Raw genomic sequence first — 21,796 nt, 5'->3', positions numbered from 1 at the left:
GTTGTTTTGACAGATGTTCTAAGGCACTTGTATAAAATGATCACACAAGGTAGATGAAACCAGAAGGGTCACTGTGTTAGTCTGCAGAAGTCTCTTCTTAATTAAGAGTCTGGTGAGTTGACCCTGCCTGGGCCAGGTACCCACTGGAGCCCCAAGCCGCTCTGTCATTCCCCTCCTCAACTGGACAAGGGAAAGAAAATATAACAAAAGACTCAAGGGTCAAGATGAGGTGAGGGAGAGATCACTCAGCAGTTATTGTCATGCGCAAAACAGGCACAATTTTGGGAAATTTTATCAGAGTAAGCGAATAAGAAAGAACACTAAATCTTAAAATACCTACCCCTACACCTGTCCCTTCTTCCTGACCTTAGCTTTATTCCCAAGTTCTCTACCTCTTCTTCTGCAGTGGCACAGGTGAACAGGGAAGAAAGGCTGTGGTCAGTTCATCACMCATCTCTGCTGCTCTTTCCTCCAGCAACTGGAGCCCTCTTCCCCCACCTTCTTCACCGACCTCGAGGTCTGCAGGCCTGTTTTTCTCACATATTCCAGCTCCTCTGTCCTGGCTGCTGTTGCTCAGCASGTTTTCTTCACCTTCTTAAATCTCTTCTCCCAGGGGTGCTTCCACTGTCCCTAATAAGCTCAGCCTTGGCCAGCAGCAGGTCTGCCTTGGATCTGGCTGGCCTTGGATCTGGCTCTGTCAGACATGGGGGAAGCTTCCAGCATCTTCTCACAGAAGCCACCCTGAAGCCCACCCTCTACTCAGAAAGCTTTTGTCTTTCTGAGAGCATCTATATATTCTCAGAAAGAGAGATTATATATATATGTATAAAGACTTGATCAAATTGCAAATTCAAGACATTCAACTTTCAGCGTCACATGTTCCTGAATCACTTTCTGTAATACTGTCAAAAGGTCTGTTTCCTCAACAGTGGAAACATATAAAAAGACAGAGTGACTTCAGCAAAACACAAAACCGTTACTTTTCCACTGTAACCTTGGACAATGTTCTAAACTTAATTGCAGCCATATGTCAAACATACTACCACAGAGAAAGTGTAAGGAACTACAGATTAATAAAGGTAATCTCTTCTACCCAGAAGAGATTTGTAGGCACTCAAAAGTGCCTACAATTTTTGAGGCAAATCTGTTGATGGAACTATTTCTCTGGGGTGATAACTCCAAGAGCAGAAAATCAAACATCATCAATTAGCTTGATTTTCCAAGAGCAAGGACATTTCATCATGGCTGGCTATCTACACTCAAGAGCAAAGTGTCAGAAATACTGCAGAAGACCTGATCATAATAATTCTTTAATAGTTGTATTATTAACTCCTTATCCTAACTATAATCTAAAATACACAAAAAAGAATCAGACCTTTGAGATTCATGAGGCAAGTGTGATACAGCAAACTGAATGTCTGATGAGCTGCAATGACTGAAAACTGTAGAAGAAACCTCAAACCCATTATATARGTAACAATAAAAGGAACTTCCAACACGATGTAACAGTCAACTTCCACACAGGTGAGCCATAGGCTTCTCTGAAGATGCATGACCACAGGCCTCACCTCCCATGTGGGTGTGAGGATCAGAGTAGAGGGCCACTCTCACACAGTACTGAGAAGTCTCACATGACAGCAAGAGTTGTCCTGCCTCCAGACTCAGCAGTTCTAGCTGAATCTTTGATCAAATACAGCTTGCAGCCCAAAGAAGACAATGCAAAGTTAGAATTATTACAAATGATGGTATTTTTGTTTCCCAGCACCATGGGTAAAAGCACAGAAATACTGGAAGACTGCAACTTGCTTTAGAATATAATCAGCTTGTTTATAATTGGCAGGATTAAATCAAACTTGTATTAGGCCATAAAAGCTTTTAACTAAGCCCCATCAAACCCTCTGAGATATAAGTACGTAAACCATAGAATGGTTTAGGTTGAAMGGGACCCTTCAAATGCCACCTMTTCCAACCCCCCTGACAGAGACATTTCACTAGATTAGGCTGCTCATAGGTCCATCCAATACACAATGCTTTTGTGTTTCTGAGCTAAAATACCATTGTACYCCAGAACCTGAACCACAGATGCTGTGTACTGAGGACACCTCATATGGCAAAAGGAACTTCTATTCACGGGAAATTAAGCCAGTCTGCTATTGAAGTGCAGTCAGACTGTATCAGTACTACGTAACAATATTCCCCAATAAACAGCCACTTACAGAGTTTAGTACAGAATAATGTTTTTTTTTTAATAGCACTCACTTTCTCTGTGAGTATTTACACACTAGTTCTCAGTCCTGCTGTTGAAGAGTTGCAGTTTTCTTCCTACTGTGTATTAGAAATTTTGCTGAAAGGCTTTAGCCTCTCTGCATAGGTGATCTAGTCTACCTAGTAATACTAGGACAGACAACCACACTAAAAATAGATTATGTTAGCTTTCACTAACTGGAAAATTKTACCAGAATATTTTAAGCTAGCCTTCTGTTGTGAAAAGTACTGCTCAAAATTTCTAACTYCCGTCATATAAAATCTCTACTTAATATGGAAGATGTGAGATTGATGAGGAAGCCTAAAAAACTGCAAATATGAGGCATCAACTACAGTTCCTCTAAAATGTGGAAGAGACACTTGAAAATTAAACATCTGATGCAAAATACCAGCGAAAGGTGTTTCAAATCACCTCAGTTTGAAACCACCCCAAGGACATTCATCTGCAAAAAACTTCATCAACCTCTACGCCACTGTAAGGACCTACAAATCATTGCTGCCTGCCTCAAACACTGTTACCACTGAAGGATTCTGCCCATTGTGGCAAACTGTGCAAAGAAGCAATTGCTCATCTGCAACCACTGACAGGCCTCTCATATGAATATACCTGAACTGGTTCCTGGAACTTGGACTTGGCAAATTAAGCCACCTGATGGGAACTTGAGAAAAGATAAAAGTGATACTATTGTCTGAGTGTTATCTCAGACTAGAGATAAACGAGGCTAGGGGAGAAGATTATATCGCTGATAATGGACAAGGAAAACCAAGCAAGCAACTGGGCTGAAATCAAATCAGACTAAGTCCAGCAGGGGGAGATCAGAACCCACTGACTCGAAACAAAGACTGGGCCTGGGATTAATTAGCATTAGAAATGAGTGAATCGGTTAACCAATAGAATAACAGAACTATGTAGTCAATGTGCATTAATTAATTGTTTGCTAAAATGTATAAATAGTGAAAAGTTTTGAACCACCTCAGGACCCTCACCACCAAGGAACCCACGGAGAAGAAGGACCGAGGGGACGCTGCTGGATCCACAGGTGGTGACTACATTCTGCTTCATCTGTCTGTCTCTTTTCTATTTCTTCTCTCTACCTTACATTTTACTGTTAAATCAAATCTATACTATTGACTTTGGCATATGATCTTGCTTGCACCTTAATTTGGATAGAGGCATTTCTCAATAGTTAGATTGTAACAACTTCACATTTTATTGTATTAGAAGTGATACAGACAACACTTAAAAATTTGGCACATATCAGGTACCTAAAGGTTGAAGCACTAGATCCAGTGCCACTTCCAAGTAAAATATTTTAGCTTTTAAAGCTTTTCTAAGAGTGCAATTTCCTTGGCAAAGAGGAGATGATCGAGAAATCTTAACTCCCATGCTCGGGTCAAACTGACCTTGTATTATTTTAGCACATTATGACAACTTTAAACGAGGGTAAGGTCTTCAAACATCAAAATCCATTTAAACTAAACACTACTATTTCTTGTTTAAAACGTGCAGAAAATAATAAAACTGTATCAGAGATGTTTTATAAGAAGACATAAAACTTACTCACACTACAATCCTGAAAGAATACTGTGATTGCAAAAAGGTTGAGAGAGAGAATCTCACTAACATGCCAGTGAACCCAATTCACATGAGGACTACAGGAAAAATAGAAAGCTGGAAGGAGACTCTCTGACAGTAGCTATTAGGGTTATATTTTCAGCTATCTCAAAGGGGAGAGGCTGAATCTTCTTGTGCTAGAGTGGTTATGGACAAAATGGAAATACTATGTTATAAGTCTGTCTTGAGCGTGACAGCTTAGAAAAAAACACAGCTGTGTATCCTTCTAAATGAAATAAAAATATGTGTTTAGAGACTCAAAGAGTGCAAGAAATTTCAGTTCATCATTTCATTGTTCCATATGAGTAATGTCATAAAAATAAAAAGAGATACTGAGAACTGAACTAGAAGTCATTCCACTTTCCCTCAATCTTTCTTCCCTGTTGCCTCAGTTCTGCAAGCTGAGGTCAAAGTACATCCTGAGACACAATCAACTTCACTCTCCTGTGGCTGAAATTTAATAAGCCTGACACAGGAGTTACTACACTGGGGTGTGCTCAGTTTTACTGCAACAGTGCTTGCAAAAGACAGGCTGGCAAATTACATGCTCAATAAGCAGACAGAAGAGTTTTTTCACTTTATTTACAAAAATAGCCTAAACTTCCTTCACTCTACCTAAAAACAAAAGAAAAAGAAATTCAGTAGCCTTTCTCCCACTATCAGCAAAAATATCTGTTTTATTTGCCAAATACCTTGAACTGAGCCACTGAACTTAAATGACTTTTTATCTAAAAGTCCTATTTTTAACCCATTATGTTTTTAAACTGTTAGAAGACACCCTAAGTATATAGTTAGAGCTGCATATCGAGTTAAACAGAGTAACTTACATGTTTTCTAAAAATAAGGGAAAAATAACAATATAATAAGGGGTACAAGCTGCAATAATAATAAAACAGCTTTGGTCAACCAAAGACCTTACTTTCTGAGAAGAGGTGCAGGCACTGTAGGCCACATCTTTCTAACAACCTGTGGATAATAGTTTTCAAAGAGATTAAAAACTTTGCACAAAAATGCAAACCCGGTATTCCATCAACAATCAGAAATACCTTTTATTTTCTGAAGAGCAAATCTAACTATTAATAAAAGAATCCAATAGTATAGAACAATGCAATCAAAGAAAACAGAGCTAAAAACTATTGACTATGRCTAYTGYCTAYRCTCCCTAATACAAAGGGTGGCTTTWGTCATTGGCTTTGTCATAAGCAAAGAGATTAGAAGWTTTTTCCATGTTAGGTTGACACAGATCATGGTGGTATTGCTACAGGGCTGTCAGCCTCTAATAATTTCTGTTATGAACTCGTATTCTATACAGCTAAAAAAAATTGCCAGTAACAAATGAATCAAATTGAAATTACACAAAAATTACAGCTGTTYTGTTCAGGAGAGAGGTGTCTTCTGACAGTCCTCTCTATTATTAATTACAGAAAATATAGCATGTCTCTTGAGAATTTAACTCCCTACAATGGATTCACAGACGGGCTCAAGTAGTTCTTGAACTGGAAACAGGAAGCATCTACACTGTCAGTACTGAGGCCATTAAATTGCATCATCATCATCATCATCCTGTGAAGAAATAATTTCCTCGGTAGTCTGCAACTGTTTCCAAGACTCTACCATAGATAATTACAGTGGGTAATACATTTTCCAAAATTAGACTGCCATTAAGTACAGTTATAGGATACCTGTAATCATTGATATTTAGAAATTATTTTGTTGAATACAGAATCTACGCCTCTGGGCCTACCTTATCAATACTACTTTTTATAGCCTGAAGGAAGGGAGTAGCTACCATTGTTTAAACAGAACTGTAGGATAGTGTAACCAACTCCCTTTACTTCTACTCATGCAAAGTACAGTACCTACAAGGTACTCTGCATTACACCTTTGATATAGTACATGTATTGGGCACCTTGAAACCACTAATGAGCAGAAATACAAGCTTTTAATAAAGTATTTCCATGATGTTCACCTCTAAAAAAATGGCATAAAGAACATGGCTTTGGGGAAAAGTTATTGATATGCACTATCAAATCAGCTGCCAAGTCAAGATGACTCAGAAAAACTGAGAATTTCAAGATGCTAGTGAGAATAATTTCTAGGAAAATCAGATGAAATCTCAGTTGAACCTAAACTTACAGAAGTTTGATGCTTTGTTTTTCCAAAGCAAGTCTTTTATTCATTTACAAGAAGATTAAAGAAACAGGAGGAGAGAAGAAAGATATATATGGGATCCAATCCTGAAAGAATGAATGTGTACTTAAAGCATTTTTCTTATTTTAAGTCTCCTGAGCTATACTTAAGAATGTTAGACCATCAAAGAAATGTAATTTCTCATACATACAGTTAGAATGTAAAGCAGAGAACTGAAGCTCACTATTTCAGTATGTAAGACAGTATGAAGAGAAAGGTAAACTAAATATCTACTGGAAAGTACACAGAGGAAAATAATTACTATGTCTTCTTACACCCAAATACAGAAACATCTGGGTCAAACAGGAGCACATCTTTTAGTCCCTGAAAGCTGCAATTATAATGTAAGGAAGAAAAAGAAAAGTTTCACCTATTCCAGGTTAGAACTACAGCATTGAAAAGGGAATGGKTTAAGAGAGGAGAAAGTTCCACAGTTTTGTGGTAAATCTTAGAATACTGGGGTTTTTTTTTTTCCCTCTTAGTAGAAACTTCTAAGTCAGAACATATAGCCACTTCTCAATTAGCCAGGAGAATGAGGAGAAAAAACACGCTAACACACAATTTAACATCTTTTATTATTGCTTATGGGAGAGGTGGGGGAAACATGAGGATTTATGTCGAGGTCGCTTTAACTAGTATAATGCAGACAGATCCTGAAATGCCAATTTTTAAGGCCGGGAGTTTTGATTAAGGAAAAACAAGGCCTAGTTCAATAAACATAAACCCTATAATTCAGTTTTGCTCTTAGCTCTCCATTATGCTAACAGACTTCTTCAAAAAGTTTTAGACACACCTTTAAGGCATTTTTCTTTGACAACTTCAGAGTTAATGAAGAGCTGCTCATTATCTTAATAGTTATTTAAATGGAAAGAATCATCTCCTTTGCATACACACACACGGAAAGACATCCCCTGTATCTCTAAAGCTTTACACAGGAATTGTAGCAATTTGTAGAACACTGGAAAATTTCCAAACATAAGGAGTATTATTTAAAAAGCTTTAGAGTGTGTAAAACAAACAGATACCTAGAACAAAAAATGAATTAACAATAGAGAAAACCTAACACTATGCTGAACATTTCAAAGACCTTCTATTTATGAAAAGTACTTGAGACAAAAGCAACACTAATGTAATATATCCAAGGAATTATATCCATATATCCACATCTGATAACTGCAGAATTTAGAACATAGTCTTAGAAAAAAACAAGAATAAACATAAAATTTAAAAAAATTCTAATGCTATGACACCTTCCAAGATGCAAAATTAAGACATTTTCTGGGAGACCAAGATGCCATATGAAAACTGCTATATAAAGTATATTKGCATGTAAGTACAAACTCTTAGACACAGTTAACACTGCCATTAATAGGTGCAGTTACCTCTGACGGTCCAATGCAGAGATTTTGGAAATCACAGGCTATTTATGAACCCTAGGATCTAGAAGTACTCATGTCATATGTTATTTCAAGCCTTATCCCAATATATGTGGAGAGTGTCCCCCATCTCCACCATCCTGCTTTCCCTCGAAAGGAATGTTCTGAACAGCAGTAGTGGTGCTACAGCAGACTGCAGAAAGCTTTCCTTTAAGGGCAGGTGAGGTACCAGCCTGGGCAGGGGAGGCTCTGTGTGACATGTCACAACTACCCAGAAATTTTGCAGTGGTACAATGTGAGGTAATTTAAAGATGCAGATGTTTCCAAAGGTATGAAGACTCATGTAAAAGGCAGMTAAAAGGTACATCAAAAGGTCTTTAAAACTTTGAATACAGTTAGCAGGTAAAACTGAAACTTTTTTTTTTAATCTGTAAGACAGAACTAATTTTTTATGATTAAAAAAACCCAGTAAAACTCGTATTATATGAAAAGTATATTAAGATGCAATTTATTTTTTTTAACTTAAGAACCTGGAATTTTATCTTGCTACTGTTAAATGCACACACTAATTACTGGCTCTCTGTAACAAGTTGCAAAAGAATGAAGGGGAATAGTTCACTTCCCTTTTGAAAAAGGCAAAGCCATGATAAACAGTAAACTATGCAAAATCAACTTTGAATCAAACATTCCAAGAAATTAAATTTCACAATACTGTACAATTTGCAATCAAATAACACATAAAAATTTTAAAGTTTTAGAATATACAAAACCAGAACAGCAACAATACTTCTTGCTCTTTACTCCTACATAGCTTCCTTCATGAAAAATGAAAACATTCAAATTAAAAACTGGAGAAGGATAAATACAATAAAAATATGATCTACAACAATAATAACAGTGCAAGTTATTAGGCAGTAGAATAGCAATCAGATATATTGCAATACCTTAGTGGCCCAAGTACTTTTATTTTCCTGAGACATGTTCCCCATGAAACGCTGTTTTTAATTTTTAAAGACTAGAAATTTATTACATTGTGATAAGCTCTTTATGGCTCACTCTCCCCTGAGTCATAAAGCAAAGAACATTTTGTTAGTCCGGTAACAATATAATGCTACAGAGAAGACTCAGTCCTAGCATGAAAAGTTCCACCATTTTACATGGTGAAATTTTTTGTAGTAATGATCTTGCAGCAGAATGCTGACTTTATCCACRGTTATGTCACTTTACAGGCACACAAGTCTACTCTTTTGCCCTAASAGATAGGTTAAAGGTTTCTGTATGAAAATTACAAAACAAATGAAGAAAAATATCTTTACCATATAACAATTTATTCAAACAAAACATATTTCGGTATACTCATGTTCCATTTAAACCATTAATTTCTCATACTTCAAACCTTCTGATATGCTATAATCCCAATTATTTTCATTAAACATAAGTTACCTTTCACTCAATTTTTTTAGTACTTATTACCTCTTGCTTAGAAATGTTCCCAAATGACCAGTACCAGTATCCAACTCATAAAACATCCCAATCCAAAAAAGATAATCCCACTTATTACTAGTCAGTAATCAAGTAAGGGTATATTCTATAAGTTTGAGTATGTACTCTGTGTCAGTTTACATTACACACAAATGAAGWGATCAAAGCAGAACACAATTTTGAAGACACAACATTTCAAAAGATGTCCTGACATGAACAAGCTATTTTCTGTATATGGTGACACTGTGAAAGAGAACCTGAGTGAACTCATATTTATGCACAGCAGACAATCAGTGCCCAGGGCTGAGCTGCTTGGCAGCAAACCCAGCAAGTGCAGCACCCGCAAGCACAGGGCTGCTGCAAAAGAGTAGCACGAACCCATCCTCTGGAGAGCAAAGGTGACACGGGGACCTATTAGAGCAGGTCAGAGAACACGCATTAATGAGCTGGGAGAATGAGACACTAACACTGTCCATRTTATATAATGACAAAGGTCATGAGTACATTCACATGGATGTTAGACAGAAAGACTGGACTGACAAATAATAAAGTGAGCTTTCCTCTCAAATGCCTTGCATTACCCTGAGACAAACTGCATGTGAAACTTATCCAAAAGAACCACGCACAGGCGACACAATGCAAAAACTAAAAGCAAATAAAAAAAGCAATGTATGGAGTGCTGAACCATAAGTGGTGCCTAAAGCAAATCATTAAAGAACTAGAAATAAACCTGTTTCATGAGASACAGTCTATTAGTACTTATTTGATGGCTTTTACAAAAATATGTCATATATCTCCAAAGGGAAGGAAGAAGAAAATTAAGAACAATTTTTGTTTTAAAACCCAGCTATTACATATAACAATAGCTTGGAAAAGTATTTGAGACAGAGCAGTGTACAGTAAGATGCAAGTTATTCAAGATGCAAGTTTAGAGATGTTCATAATGAATGGAACAAAGTTTGAAAAGAGAAGACATTAAGCTTAACTGCTTTTGTGCTTTTTGTTCACATAGTTCCTGGTCTCAAAAAGAGTAATGATCATATTGTGGAAATTATCATCTCCATTAAGGTTTGTTGCCAATATAAAAGAATTAAAGTTAAAAATAATAACAACCACAACCACCCCTCCTCCTCCAACATTATAAGTACAAATGCTAGTATTCAAGAACAGGATTGTGTCAGAAGAATTCAGAGAACAGAAACTGCTCTGCTCAAATTAAGATGTTCTGAAAAATTCCACTCTCAAGAGATCAATTAGCTAACTCACAAAAAGGGTACATGAATGAATCACAACTACTCAGAACAAGAGCTGCAGAGTTGGGTCCAAGATGGTACACACTGTAACTACCGCCAGTGTGCAGAATAATATATCCAGGCCTGTTAATGCTGTTTTTCTTCTTAAGCAAAAAGAAAATTGGAACACAGCAGCTGGAAACTGTGTTATTATAATGTTAAATTCTATGCATCTTTTCTTTGTGTGAAATTCTGTTCCATTTATGACACCTTACTATTTTGGAACTTCATATGAAAAACAGTTTATGTACCCAACAAATATAAAATCCTTATCATCTATAAACAGATTTGAAAATTTGTATTTATGCATAGAAAGATACTCATTTTTAAAAATGGTCGAGCTGCTGTATGCACCCCTAAAATCACTCAACCTTTACATTCCTTCAAACAAAGTACCGTAAAAACATATCTCACCACTGGATAAAGACTCTCTATACAATTGTGTGTACCAGTCAGAAAACAAAAGCCACATTATTAAAAGGGGAATTTGAAAACTCTTGGGATTAACTTGTTTAGCATGTGGTTCCTTTTTTTTTTTTTTTCTTTTATAACCAAATGTTTTGGGTCTGGGGCAAATAATAAATAAGCACCAAAAATAGATTGCATTTGTGTGTAATTTACATGCAATATTAAAATCAAATCATGGATCTTTCAGCTTGGGAGCATTACTTGGTTAACTTCTCAAGGAGAAAAAAWTATTGTTAATGCTGCCCATGGCATTTTGAAATGTGGTAGCCACTACAGAAACCAAAAAATAAACCCACGAAACAAAACCCTGTTCTACTGATGCTGAACTAAGCTCTGATTCTGGATTATACTAACAACAAACAACAGGCAACCATGTGGATGGACAATTTGCAAATCAATCAAGGGAATAACAGAAGTCAGRCTCTGGGTTAGTATGTTTGTTATTTTCTTCCCTAATTTTTTCTTGCTGTTAAATTAAAATGTTAGCTTTAAAGCATATGATAAATCTTATTTATGGTTAGTTAAGTCACAATGAGGAGYTGTTTTACTTATATCCAAGATCTGCCCATGAAGCATCTATAGGGTATTTCAATCTAATAATATCCTTAATCTCTTTTAGTTTTGGAACAAATTCCAAGTACAGAACATAGGGGCAAGACAGTGTTTTCCCCTCCTTCTTTGTTCCCAAAAATCAAATGGAAAGTGAGAATGACAASAAAGTAAGTTTCCACTATGCAGAAATAGAAACCAGGCTTACAAAATTGCCAGGTTATAGTCTAAACAGATTAATTGCTGCACTTAAGCCACAATGTAGGACAATACAGAGAGGAGTGATGTTTAGCTGAATTGGTGTTATTTGCTTGGATGCAGAAGAAATAAGAAGCTGTTTGAAATAAAAGACAGCATGTACATAATCAAACTCCAGCATGGGGCAACTCTCACCATTTTTCTTGAAACAGCCATCTCCTAGGCAACTTGTGCAATAAAATGAAAGTAAGAGCACATTTTTGACTTCTGACCTTGTGACAACAAACAGGTAACACCGGGGAGAAAGGAAACATTGTGAAATTCTTGTGGGTCTCACAACACTAAAACAAACTTAACTGCAAGCTAATTTCTTCTGTGTTATAGACCACAGATGACCTGTGTGGCCAGCCATGCAGGAATGGCTTAGAARTGGCACAAAATACAGTGGTCTTCACAGGAAGGACACAGTGGCTATAAAAGCAGCAACGTCTGATTGCCAACTGCCTAAACTACTTCTCTAGAAACCCTCTAGAAATGGTCACAAGCTGGCATACCTGTGCCTGTACAGTCCAACACACGTTTGAGTTACAGTGAAGGTATCTTGCAAAACCAAGCTACTTCAGGAACCTTCTCTCCTTTAGATCTACTTGAACACACTGACTTATCTGATGTAAAGATACTGTTTTCCAACACTAAGGGGCACTGGCAAAGATAATAATTTACATAAAATAATCCCTACTTCTAGCAAAAATTTAAGAAAAAATAAATACATGACTAAGCTTGCTATACTAAAGTGTCATATTCTTTGCATGTTAGTTTAGCTCTAGTTCAGCTTTAAGCACAATGYTAAGAAACATCTTATCTTTGCAGCCATTTTCCTAAATTCATTTGTCAGCTGGGAAAGGTTAATATCATACATGCAGCTTGTACAGAATTTTAAATGTTTTCAGCCCCCTATGAGTTTAGGCACAGATCAACAAAGGCAACATTCAATCCTATTTGTGTTTTGGTGGTAGGGTAGCTATTGGCTACAATTATATAACAAAACCACTTGTCATGGCTTAAAATGCAACCTATGCAGTAAGTTTGTAAGATAGACCCTGGGGGGCATTACTCTAGTTGTTTATTTTGTACAAGTTAAATAGATTTTTCCTTCTCTRTCTTTAGGATTGGTTTTGTATGTTTGCACAATATGCAAAAATGTCAGATCAGATATCAAACAATACAATTATAACAGGATTTATTCAGGTATCAAAGATCTCTAGTTTCTGTTGTTGTTACTATTATTACTGTTATTATTATCTGTTAACCCTGTACTATGTGTTGGATAAGTGAACACATAAGTAGGTTTAACACTTTTAACTATACTACTTACTAGTGGTTAGAGTAGTACCCTTCTGCAGCAACTAACCACCACATTTTAAAAAGAAGCAATTGACTGTTCTGAACATTTAATGGTACTGTTTGCTGTAGGAATTAAAGTAGAAATGTAACTTAAGAAATTTAATACTTTAATTGAAGTGTTGGGGGGTTTGTTGGGGTTTTTTAGTTGCTGCTTGCTTTGCAATTTTTTAAAGAAAGTACAGCAGTACAACAAAAATTAAAATTTAGTTATTCCTTTTCCTCTGGTTTCTACTACACAGTGCACCACTAATCAACTATGCTAATTAATGAAGCTGCATGAGAGGGTGGGTGATCAGTCACTGGAACAGGCTCCTTGAAGCAGTCATCAGGGCATCAATCATCAGGCATAAAGGCTGTCAGTGTTCAAGGAGCATTTGGAAAAGGCTCTTAGTCCCCTGTTTTAGTTTTGAGAAGTCATGTAAGCAGCTGAACTCAACGATCCTTATGTGTCTCTTTAACCTAAGACATTCAACTATTCTATGTATAACAAACCAGGATGCAACTGCCATACCTTACCACAAAGGCTGTTTTTTCTGTTACAGTTAGAGTTTCCTAAATAAATAATACCTACAAYTATTTATTAAATATTAATTAATAATTGGTTATTAATAATAATTGTCAGTAKGAATTAATAATTAACTATTAAATAATAAGCTATCTAGAGGTTCTGCCACATACTTTATTTACTAAGTAAGTCCATTACTCTACAGTGTGCTAACTTCCTGGCAACTAGAACAGGTAAAACCCCTACAATTTCATCCAAGAGCTCAAAGGGAAAGATAAGGTAGTAAAAAAAAAAAGGAAGGGTAGATTTCATTGATTATACATGCTGGGAAAAAGGGTGTTAGATAACATTTGAAACCATGATACAGAAGGACTCTGAATGAAAGTTGTAAAGTACTTCCACAGGCAGTTCAGAGGCAATAACTTTTCTATTGAAAGTAAGCTGATAATTCAAGGTGGGACTCAAGGACAACTTAATCAGTCTCAATTATGTTACAGTGGGGGGGAGATATAATAACAGTCGATCAGACTCGCACAGCCAAGCATTAGCCAGTAAAGTACAGGATGCAGATTCAACAGGGTAGCACTTGTATTGTTTCCAAAATCAAGAACCTTGTAAACACCTCAGACCTCTTTTAACGGTTTTATGCTCACAAAGATTTCGGAAATCTATCGGAAGATATCCCACCTTCCTTCATCAGAAGCAAGCACGTCAGTTACAGAAAGCAAGTGCATGGCATATTACATCAGATTGTTTAATGCTCAGTTTTTCTCATAATTTATTGATCAATAATATTTGTTCAATAAAATCAAAGGGGTTTAGCTGAAAACTTCCAAAAATAGTCATGTTTTCAGACATTATTTGTTGTGAAAACGTTTTGCAAAACCTGAAGCTTCAAATTCTAAAATACGCAACTATGGTTGCACTTAAAAAAATAGTAATAATATTAGTAATAATAAAGGAAGTATTTCTGTATTGACATATTTCTGTAGCTTCTCGAAATACATATGTTATTAAATTGATTGCCCTCCATGAACACTGTGTGCCACATTAAAAATTCCATAAGAAAATTAAAGGGGTTCTTATTTCTCATGTAGGTTGACATCAGTATGACCTTTAGTCTCATTCAGAAGATTTACAGTAGACAGGTTTGGCAGAATGAATCTAATTTGTGTGTGCCTTATATCATTCTTTCCCCCCARTTACTCCAAATTCCTTGAAACATTTAGGAATCTTGGAAAAGTCCAAGCAGTCTCCTGCCTGCCTTTTTGCCTCCCAAGAGTCACTACTCATCATGAAATTAACACCAAAAATGTTAAAGGTGTCACAGTATTCAGAGGCTGAAACATACCRAAGTCCTCTGAAATGAACAGTACATTATAAAAATCACCAAGGTACCGTCTCTTTTATTTCTCTATACTGGAATATACTTGAAGAGTATTTTCAGTTTAATTCCTTGTAGCTGAAAGATTTCTGAAATACAATACACATTTTATATGCAATGTTTTAAAAGAGAACAAATCACATACGTGTAGCATAACAATAACTCAAAGAATGGAAACACAAAACAACTAATATTGATCAGCATACAGAATGCCTCATATAAAGGGATAAAAATTAATTATATCAGCATGCATAAACACTTGTTATGTTTCATATTTACGCACACAAAACCCCCCAAGTAACCTGTCTATTATTTTACTGCAATCAGATAGTGGCGAAGTATTTATCTAGAGCTATATTTTACAACAGATAAATTTAATGACAGCAAGGAAAAGCTTTATATCTAAAGTGTCTCAAACYTGCCAAACTTAGGTCCAACAATTATGGATCATTAAAAATTACTTTCGCAGWAGGAGGCACAGTCCATAATTTGGAATATTTTTTATGGTTCTTCATTGTATGAACCCCAGGGGTTTGGGGAACTAAACAAGACTCAGAACCTCAATCTGTATTGGTTTTGCCYATTTGGTACACTATATAAAAGCAATTTCTAAATAGAGACATGTGAGCATTTGAGAAAAAAACATCTTTTTTGTTCCTACAATAYGGTCCAAAGCTAAAGCACCTGTCCTGTAAAAACTTGTACACGAGAAATTCATTTGAAGCCCTGGGACAGAGTTCAAGTTCAGGTTGAATAAGGCCTTGAGCAACATGRTCTAGTGGAACGTGTCTTGAACCATGGCAGAGGGGCTGGGACTAGATGATCTTTGAGGTCCATCCCAAGCCCTTTAACATTCTATAAGTCTATAAAAGGGATATGGAAATCTTACATACCCATAACAGTGACTAAATACTCATACTAATACAGCTTACCAATACTGTCCTGTTAAGGTGCATACTGTCTGTGTGAAGATTTCTGACAAAGCACAGTAGTAACTAAAAAGCCTTTCTTCTAAGGAAACTTCTACAAATGAAATTAAAATAACTGGTTCTGGGTTACAGGATTACACACATTCACGCATATATATATATATATATACACGCACACATATATGTATAGTGTATATACATTTATATATATAAAGATATATCTCCCTAGGCTATTCGAAACTCCAGTATGAAACTAAACAAATGAAACTAAAATAAGTCAATTCCTGTTTTGTATAGCATAGTCTTTTTTGTTTTAAAAGATCACTTTCACCTGTTTTAGGCCTGAAGGAGGAAAAAAGTGCACATTTCTTGGAAACAGTAATTCATCAGACTTCACAGCAGTCTTCCCAGAAACTGCAACAATTTGGGGGTTTGCAGAAAGAAGGAACACAGCTCAAGTTCACACCTTTCAAGACTTCACCTACATCCAAAAACTGCTTCCCATGTGATAACTCACATGGACTATTTAAAAAACTAAGTCACATACCAAAATATTCCATTATTACTCAGCAGAAGGTCCTGATTCAGCAAACAGTTAAGGGCAGACTTTAAAACTGTCCTAGTTATAGCGACTATTCAAATTTCAAGATCCAATCGAGCTGTAGCACGGGAGGCATCAGCCTACAGAAATAACCTTGCAAAGCAGGAAGTCTAGTGATAAAAAACTGAAAGAGGACTACCACTGCGGTTTCCAGACTTTTCAATTCTAAGCTATTGGAAATCTGCCTAGCTCTGCCTGCCCTCGGGACCCCCAGCCCCGGGTCAGGGGCAGTGCGCGGCCCGGGGGTCCCTCCCTGATATCCCTCAGATTTCCCAGGATATYTGATCTCTTCCACAGCCCCTTTCCCTGCCTTTCACCCCAACCCTCCCATCACCGTTCTCCCCACAGCCACCCAACCTCGCTCAGCCCTCCCACAAACAGAGCAAGCGTCCTGTTTACGCTCAGCCCCGCGTCTTTTACTTTAAGGCGAAATCCACCCCCGAAAGGCAACGGGTAGCGGAAGGAGGAGAAGGAATTAATTCGTTTCCTGTTGCTTTGATCCGCTCATTCTGGTTTCAGCAGCGCCGCCCGGGGCGTTCTGGCGGCTCGCCCGGAGCGAGGAGGCCTTGAATGAGCGGCCGCAGCAGGGGCGGCTCAGGCCGCGGGAGGCGGGGGTGGAAGGGAAGGGAAAGGAAAGGAGGCTGACCGCCGCCAGCTGCGGGCCCTCGCTGTCCGGGCCGGGCCGGGCCTGGCGGTGCGGTGGGGACCACAGCGCGGGGCGGAGGGGGCGCCGCCGTGGAGGGGAGAGGGGTGCAAGCTACGCACCCAGCAGCAGCCCGTCCATGTCAAAGATCAGGTGAGTGACCGGGCGCAGCGCGGCCGCCGAGGAGGAGGAGGAGGAGGAGGAAGCGGCCATGGCGAGGCAGAGCACCCGGAGCTCGGCAGGAGCCGCCGCGCATGGAGATGCCGCGGGGAGAGTCGGGCCGGGCCGGGCGCGGCGCGGGGAGGTCGGGCCGGGCGCCGTTGGAGCAGCGCTGTGGGCGGGCCGGGCCAGCGGCACCTTTCGCTTTGCTGTTCTGCTTCTAAAGCCAAGTACATTTCTCTTGTTGGAGCCTCTTCCCTTGCAGAACAGCGCTTCTTGCCCAGAGAGCTTGTGGAGTCTCCCTCACTGGAAATATTCAAGGACCATGTGGATGCAATTTTGTGCAATGTGCTCTGGCTTGAMCCTGCTTTGGCAGGGAGGTTGGACCAGATGACCCATGGTGGTCCCTTCCAGCCCGACCTAGTCTGTGATTCGTAAATCCCGTTTGCTGCTGCTGGCGGGAAACACAGAAGAGTTGCTCTCAAGTTGATGTTGTGTATAATGTCTCTTCTCTTGCCTGCTTGGAGATTTACAGGCGTAATATTACGACCAGGTTGTAGCTGAAACCGTAAACAAAAAGTTGTAAATCTGTGTAAAACTGTGAGGGAAGACGAAAGTAATGGGGAAAAAAACTCTGAGGAAAGAGCAGACCCATCTCTTACGGGTTGCTGAGTGCAAGAGTAGTTGATTGAAGGCTGTTTTGGGTGGTGGTTTTTTTTTGGTTTTTTTTTTTGTTTGTTTTTTTTTTTTTTTTCTGAAACGTTCAAGAAGTTCTGAAGCTCAAGAAAGAAGACTCCTTGAGTTGAATCAAAATCTTCCTGCATGGACACATCATCCGATTTTGCCTGGCAGTTGGGAGGGAAAGGGGAAACTTACCTCATCAGTTTTCCCTTTTGTATTTTTTCATGCAGGTAACTCTCCAGTGGGCATCAAGATCGTTGAACCACCAGTTGCAGAGGCAAACATGAAAAGASCTATATCATGCTCACAAGGTGACATACTAGTTTGAAGATCTGTACTGCTCTGCCATTCTGTGTGAAGGCAGTGGTTAGTTGCAGTTTCACAGAGGGGAAAGAGGGGGAGTCCTGTCTCATTTGTAGGTAGGCCTTGCAGCAATTCTTTTTTCCTACCAGTGCCTTCATTTGAATTGGCAATGCTTCACCATTTTAGCAAGTTAGTGGGGTTTTTTAAAACCTTAACTGTAGGTATCATACAGCTATATTTGAATTTTAATTTAGCCTCTTCAAGCATTTTACCTATCCCCAAAACATATTCCTTGAAAGTACATTCACCCTACATTTGTGAGACATGTAGACAGAATCCTTCTCACACCTCCTATTCTGGAAATAAGAAGACAAAACAACTTTGGTCTTTACTTGTACATTTTGAATAATAAAATTTGACTTTCAAACAAAGTTTTTTGAGTTTGGTTGGCTTTCTCTTCATTTTGTCTCATTCTGTAATGATAATGCTGCTAAGGCCCTGTCTGTTYAGACTAAATGTCTTTTAAAAATTCCATGTATTGTCACGACATGCATCTATTAGTTCCTGCGTAGGTTTAAGAAAATGGTTCCTGAGTTTTTGGATCTTTTTTTTTTGTAACCTTACAATATATGAGTATTAAAAAGGCCCATGGCTGTTTTGTTTCTGCAATAAACACTGCAGCAAGTCAGTACTCCAGTGTTGTTTCCAGCAAATGTTCATGGTTTCTTTTGTAGCTCACTTAGGTGGGAGCATAGCTAGAATCATTAGAAAGGTTAAATCCTAAATGCAGCATGCCAAAAAAAACATATTAACCTGTTATAGGGAATTAAAAAAAGTAGTAATCTGAATATTTACAATGGTAGCATTGTATGCTTTTGCTGTATGAGAATATGCTGTTGTGACAAATTTAAAGAGGATGGTAATAGTGTTTTATGACAGWTGTACCTGAGGTAGATTTATCAACTTACTAATCAAAAGATATTCTAAGAAGCTGGTTTTTAATTGTGTGTATGGTAGCATAGTAAAACTTTTATTTGTTAMTCAACGGTTATAGCTTTTTCTTGTTACCTTGATTTATTGTTCTAATTAGAAAAGAGTAAAAATATTTGATTACAACTTTCATCTCCTTAGCCTCCTAAAAAGGGGAGAAAACCACCATTTTTAGCATAAAAATTACTAGTTCATCTGAAAAAACAAGGATTTTTCAAAACCTTGGAGTATTTAAAGTGGAAATAAGTCATAGGCAACCTCTATGAAAGTATCCCACAGATAAAGTGTAATACAGAAGCTGAACATTTTTAGCGTTAAATGGCCTATGTTACAAATCCTATGGTACACATTTCAAGACTGTCACATTGCCTAACAGGCTGATGACCTCAATTTTCTTTGCTTTACCCTGGCTCATCTGTGATAATCAGTGTGATGTTAGCTTACTTGATTCTTCAMAGCTGTGTTCAAATACAGGAAAACCTTCTCAAGATAGACAACTGTTTAGGTTTATTCTGCGTGGCTAAGTCTTTTTGCCAACAGAATAAAATGAAGTAAAAGTCCAAGCAACTTTTAATCCATGGTGGAGCATAGTTTTCTAGACACATAAGTAAGAGAATGTCCTGATCAAAGTTTTGTTGGAAGTATCTTAACTATTTGTATCAGCAGTAATATTGGTTTTGTGGTTGTTTTGGGGKTTTTTTTGGAAGGGAGTGAAAARAATTTGAGAATTGTGCAATTGATTTTATTGTTTGCTACTATTTTATTACTTACTTGAAGCTTTCTTTGCATTATAACAACTTGAATAACTTCAGAGTTGTGGGAAGCATATTGTAGTTGAGGTGCAGTAACTGTGAACACCCATAATTAATTATGTTCTTACAAACACGATGTGTACTTATTGAGAAGAATCAACTTGGATAACTAAGCTATAATTCTGCAACTAGACTTGAATACTGAAAAGTCTGAAGAACRTAATTAACTTCATGTACATTTTAAAAATTGAAGTTTCTATCTGGGCATACACCAAAGTAGATATATGGAGTTAAATGGTACATATATATCTGGATGTCCAGGTTTTTAAACAACTGTAAATTAACTACCTGTAGTTAGCCTTCTTACCCCAGACAAATCTATTTTCTCTAATTTTGTAATAATAATGTTAAAATCACATTGGTTTTATTGTTCTTGAATGTGRGATAAAGTGAAAATACTCAGGTGGCATGAGGTTATTAACTATGCAATACATTGCTTTGCATACTCAGTGCTCTTAACCATTTTTAAACTTCTATATTTGTTTGGGTTTTCTTTACTTTGAAGCTGAAAATTTTGTACTACACAGAAATTTATGTGACTAAATTCTTTCCTGGAGAGTAAAAGCTTCGGAATATGCTTAAGTGTTTTCTTAGGTAATACATATGATTCAATAATTGCAGTTTCCTATTTCACTATTTCATATTGTGCTCGAAGCATGGGTTACCTGATTTTTTATGCCCTTGATAGGARCATCATGCACTGTGTTTCACAAATAAATGACTGACTATTATTCTTTTTCTGCAGGAACCTTGACAAAGAGGATAAGCAGATTATAATCCCTTTTGGTTTGAATATTAAAAAATAATTAAAAGACTTGAAGAAATCAAATAATTTAAAAGCTTTCATAATGATTTACATGAACAGCTGTTAAACCTGCTATTAGTAACAAATTACTTGGAATGATTTAGAATTCAATGTAATTTCAGGTATCAGCAGAGATTCACAACAGTTGATATTGTTAAGCTATAAGACTTACAGCACTGACAAGGGTTTCATTTTCTTATGTCAGCAAACATGAGCTTTTCACCTTAAGATTATGAATTAGGTGAATTGTATTGTTTCAGTTTGTGTTTTTGTAGGTACAAAACGGAAAAAGAACATATGTCTTAAAGCAAAGCAATGAAATAATACTCAACTCCTAATCTAGCTCATGTTTTATTGATTATGTAAATTAAAGGGGAGTATATCCATTTTAATCAATCATATATGTCTTCTTTCAGCCAAGTAAGCAGGGACAGGAGAGTCATCTGTTTTCTAGATTTTGGTATTGACCAACRGTTACAGGTTAATGTGTTAGTTACAAAGGCAGGAAAGATGATGTGTTGCGCTACAGGAGAAGGAAGTGAAGATACAAGTTCGTCATCCAAAAATTTAGGTGAGGCACTATGAAAAATTTCTTAAGCAGCAAGGAGGGGTGAAATTCTAGAAAAGCTAACCAAGCACACAAGAAGGAACAAGGGAATTCTGATTTGATATTTTTAGATGTCAATTGCTGTATTTATTGATGGGATTGTACAACAGAACAAAGTTTCTGAGTCTGGGAAAGGAAGCCTTAATAACATGCTTTAGGGCCATTTTTGCTTCTCTTGAGGTCACTGAGAACCATTTACTCTTTATGGATTGTGACTTAGCTTGTTGATATACTTTTTGGTCTTCTAATAAAATACTGGCTGCACACAGGCAAGCTGTTCAGGTGATTAGCAGTGTCATTGTAATGAAAATCCTGAAGTCCTTAGTGGCTGGGTCCTGCTTAGCCTTAAACTATCAGAAAGATTAGGACAGAAGAGATTGCATCCCCAGATAAGATATGAAGTGTTGTATCCTGCTTTACTTTTCCTGTGATACAGGCTTGCTGTGTGATTTTCATTTATTTATTTAACTTCCCATTGTTGCAGAAACCTAAAATATTTGTTATGAACTTAGTTTTCTTTTTTCTCTGCACGTGAATT

The 21,796-nt window shown here is 37.3% G+C and overlaps 1 protein-coding gene across 1 annotated transcript in view; it reads right to left on the bottom strand.

Annotated features, from left to right (window-relative positions):
* The window catches only part of PUDP (pseudouridine 5'-phosphatase), a 68,227-nt gene extending 50,909 nt beyond the window's left edge, over positions 1–17,318 (bottom strand). Inside the window, exon 1 of the mRNA XM_057389963.1 lies at positions 17,024–17,318. Within this exon, the coding sequence (XP_057245946.1) occupies positions 17,024–17,114 (91 nt within the window). The 5' untranslated portion in view covers positions 17,115–17,318. The remainder of the gene's footprint in view (positions 1–17,023) is intronic.
* Positions 17,319–21,796: the final 4,478 nt, after the last annotated feature.

Source organism: Malurus melanocephalus, unplaced genomic scaffold (assembly GCF_030028575.1).
Source record: "Malurus melanocephalus ecotype Western Australia unplaced genomic scaffold, MMel_1.1 scaffold_1, whole genome shotgun sequence".
Taxonomy (NCBI): Eukaryota; Metazoa; Chordata; class Aves; order Passeriformes; family Maluridae; genus Malurus; species Malurus melanocephalus.
Note: the sequence above shows the minus strand (reverse complement) of the source record. Positions and strands in the feature narration are given on the sequence as shown.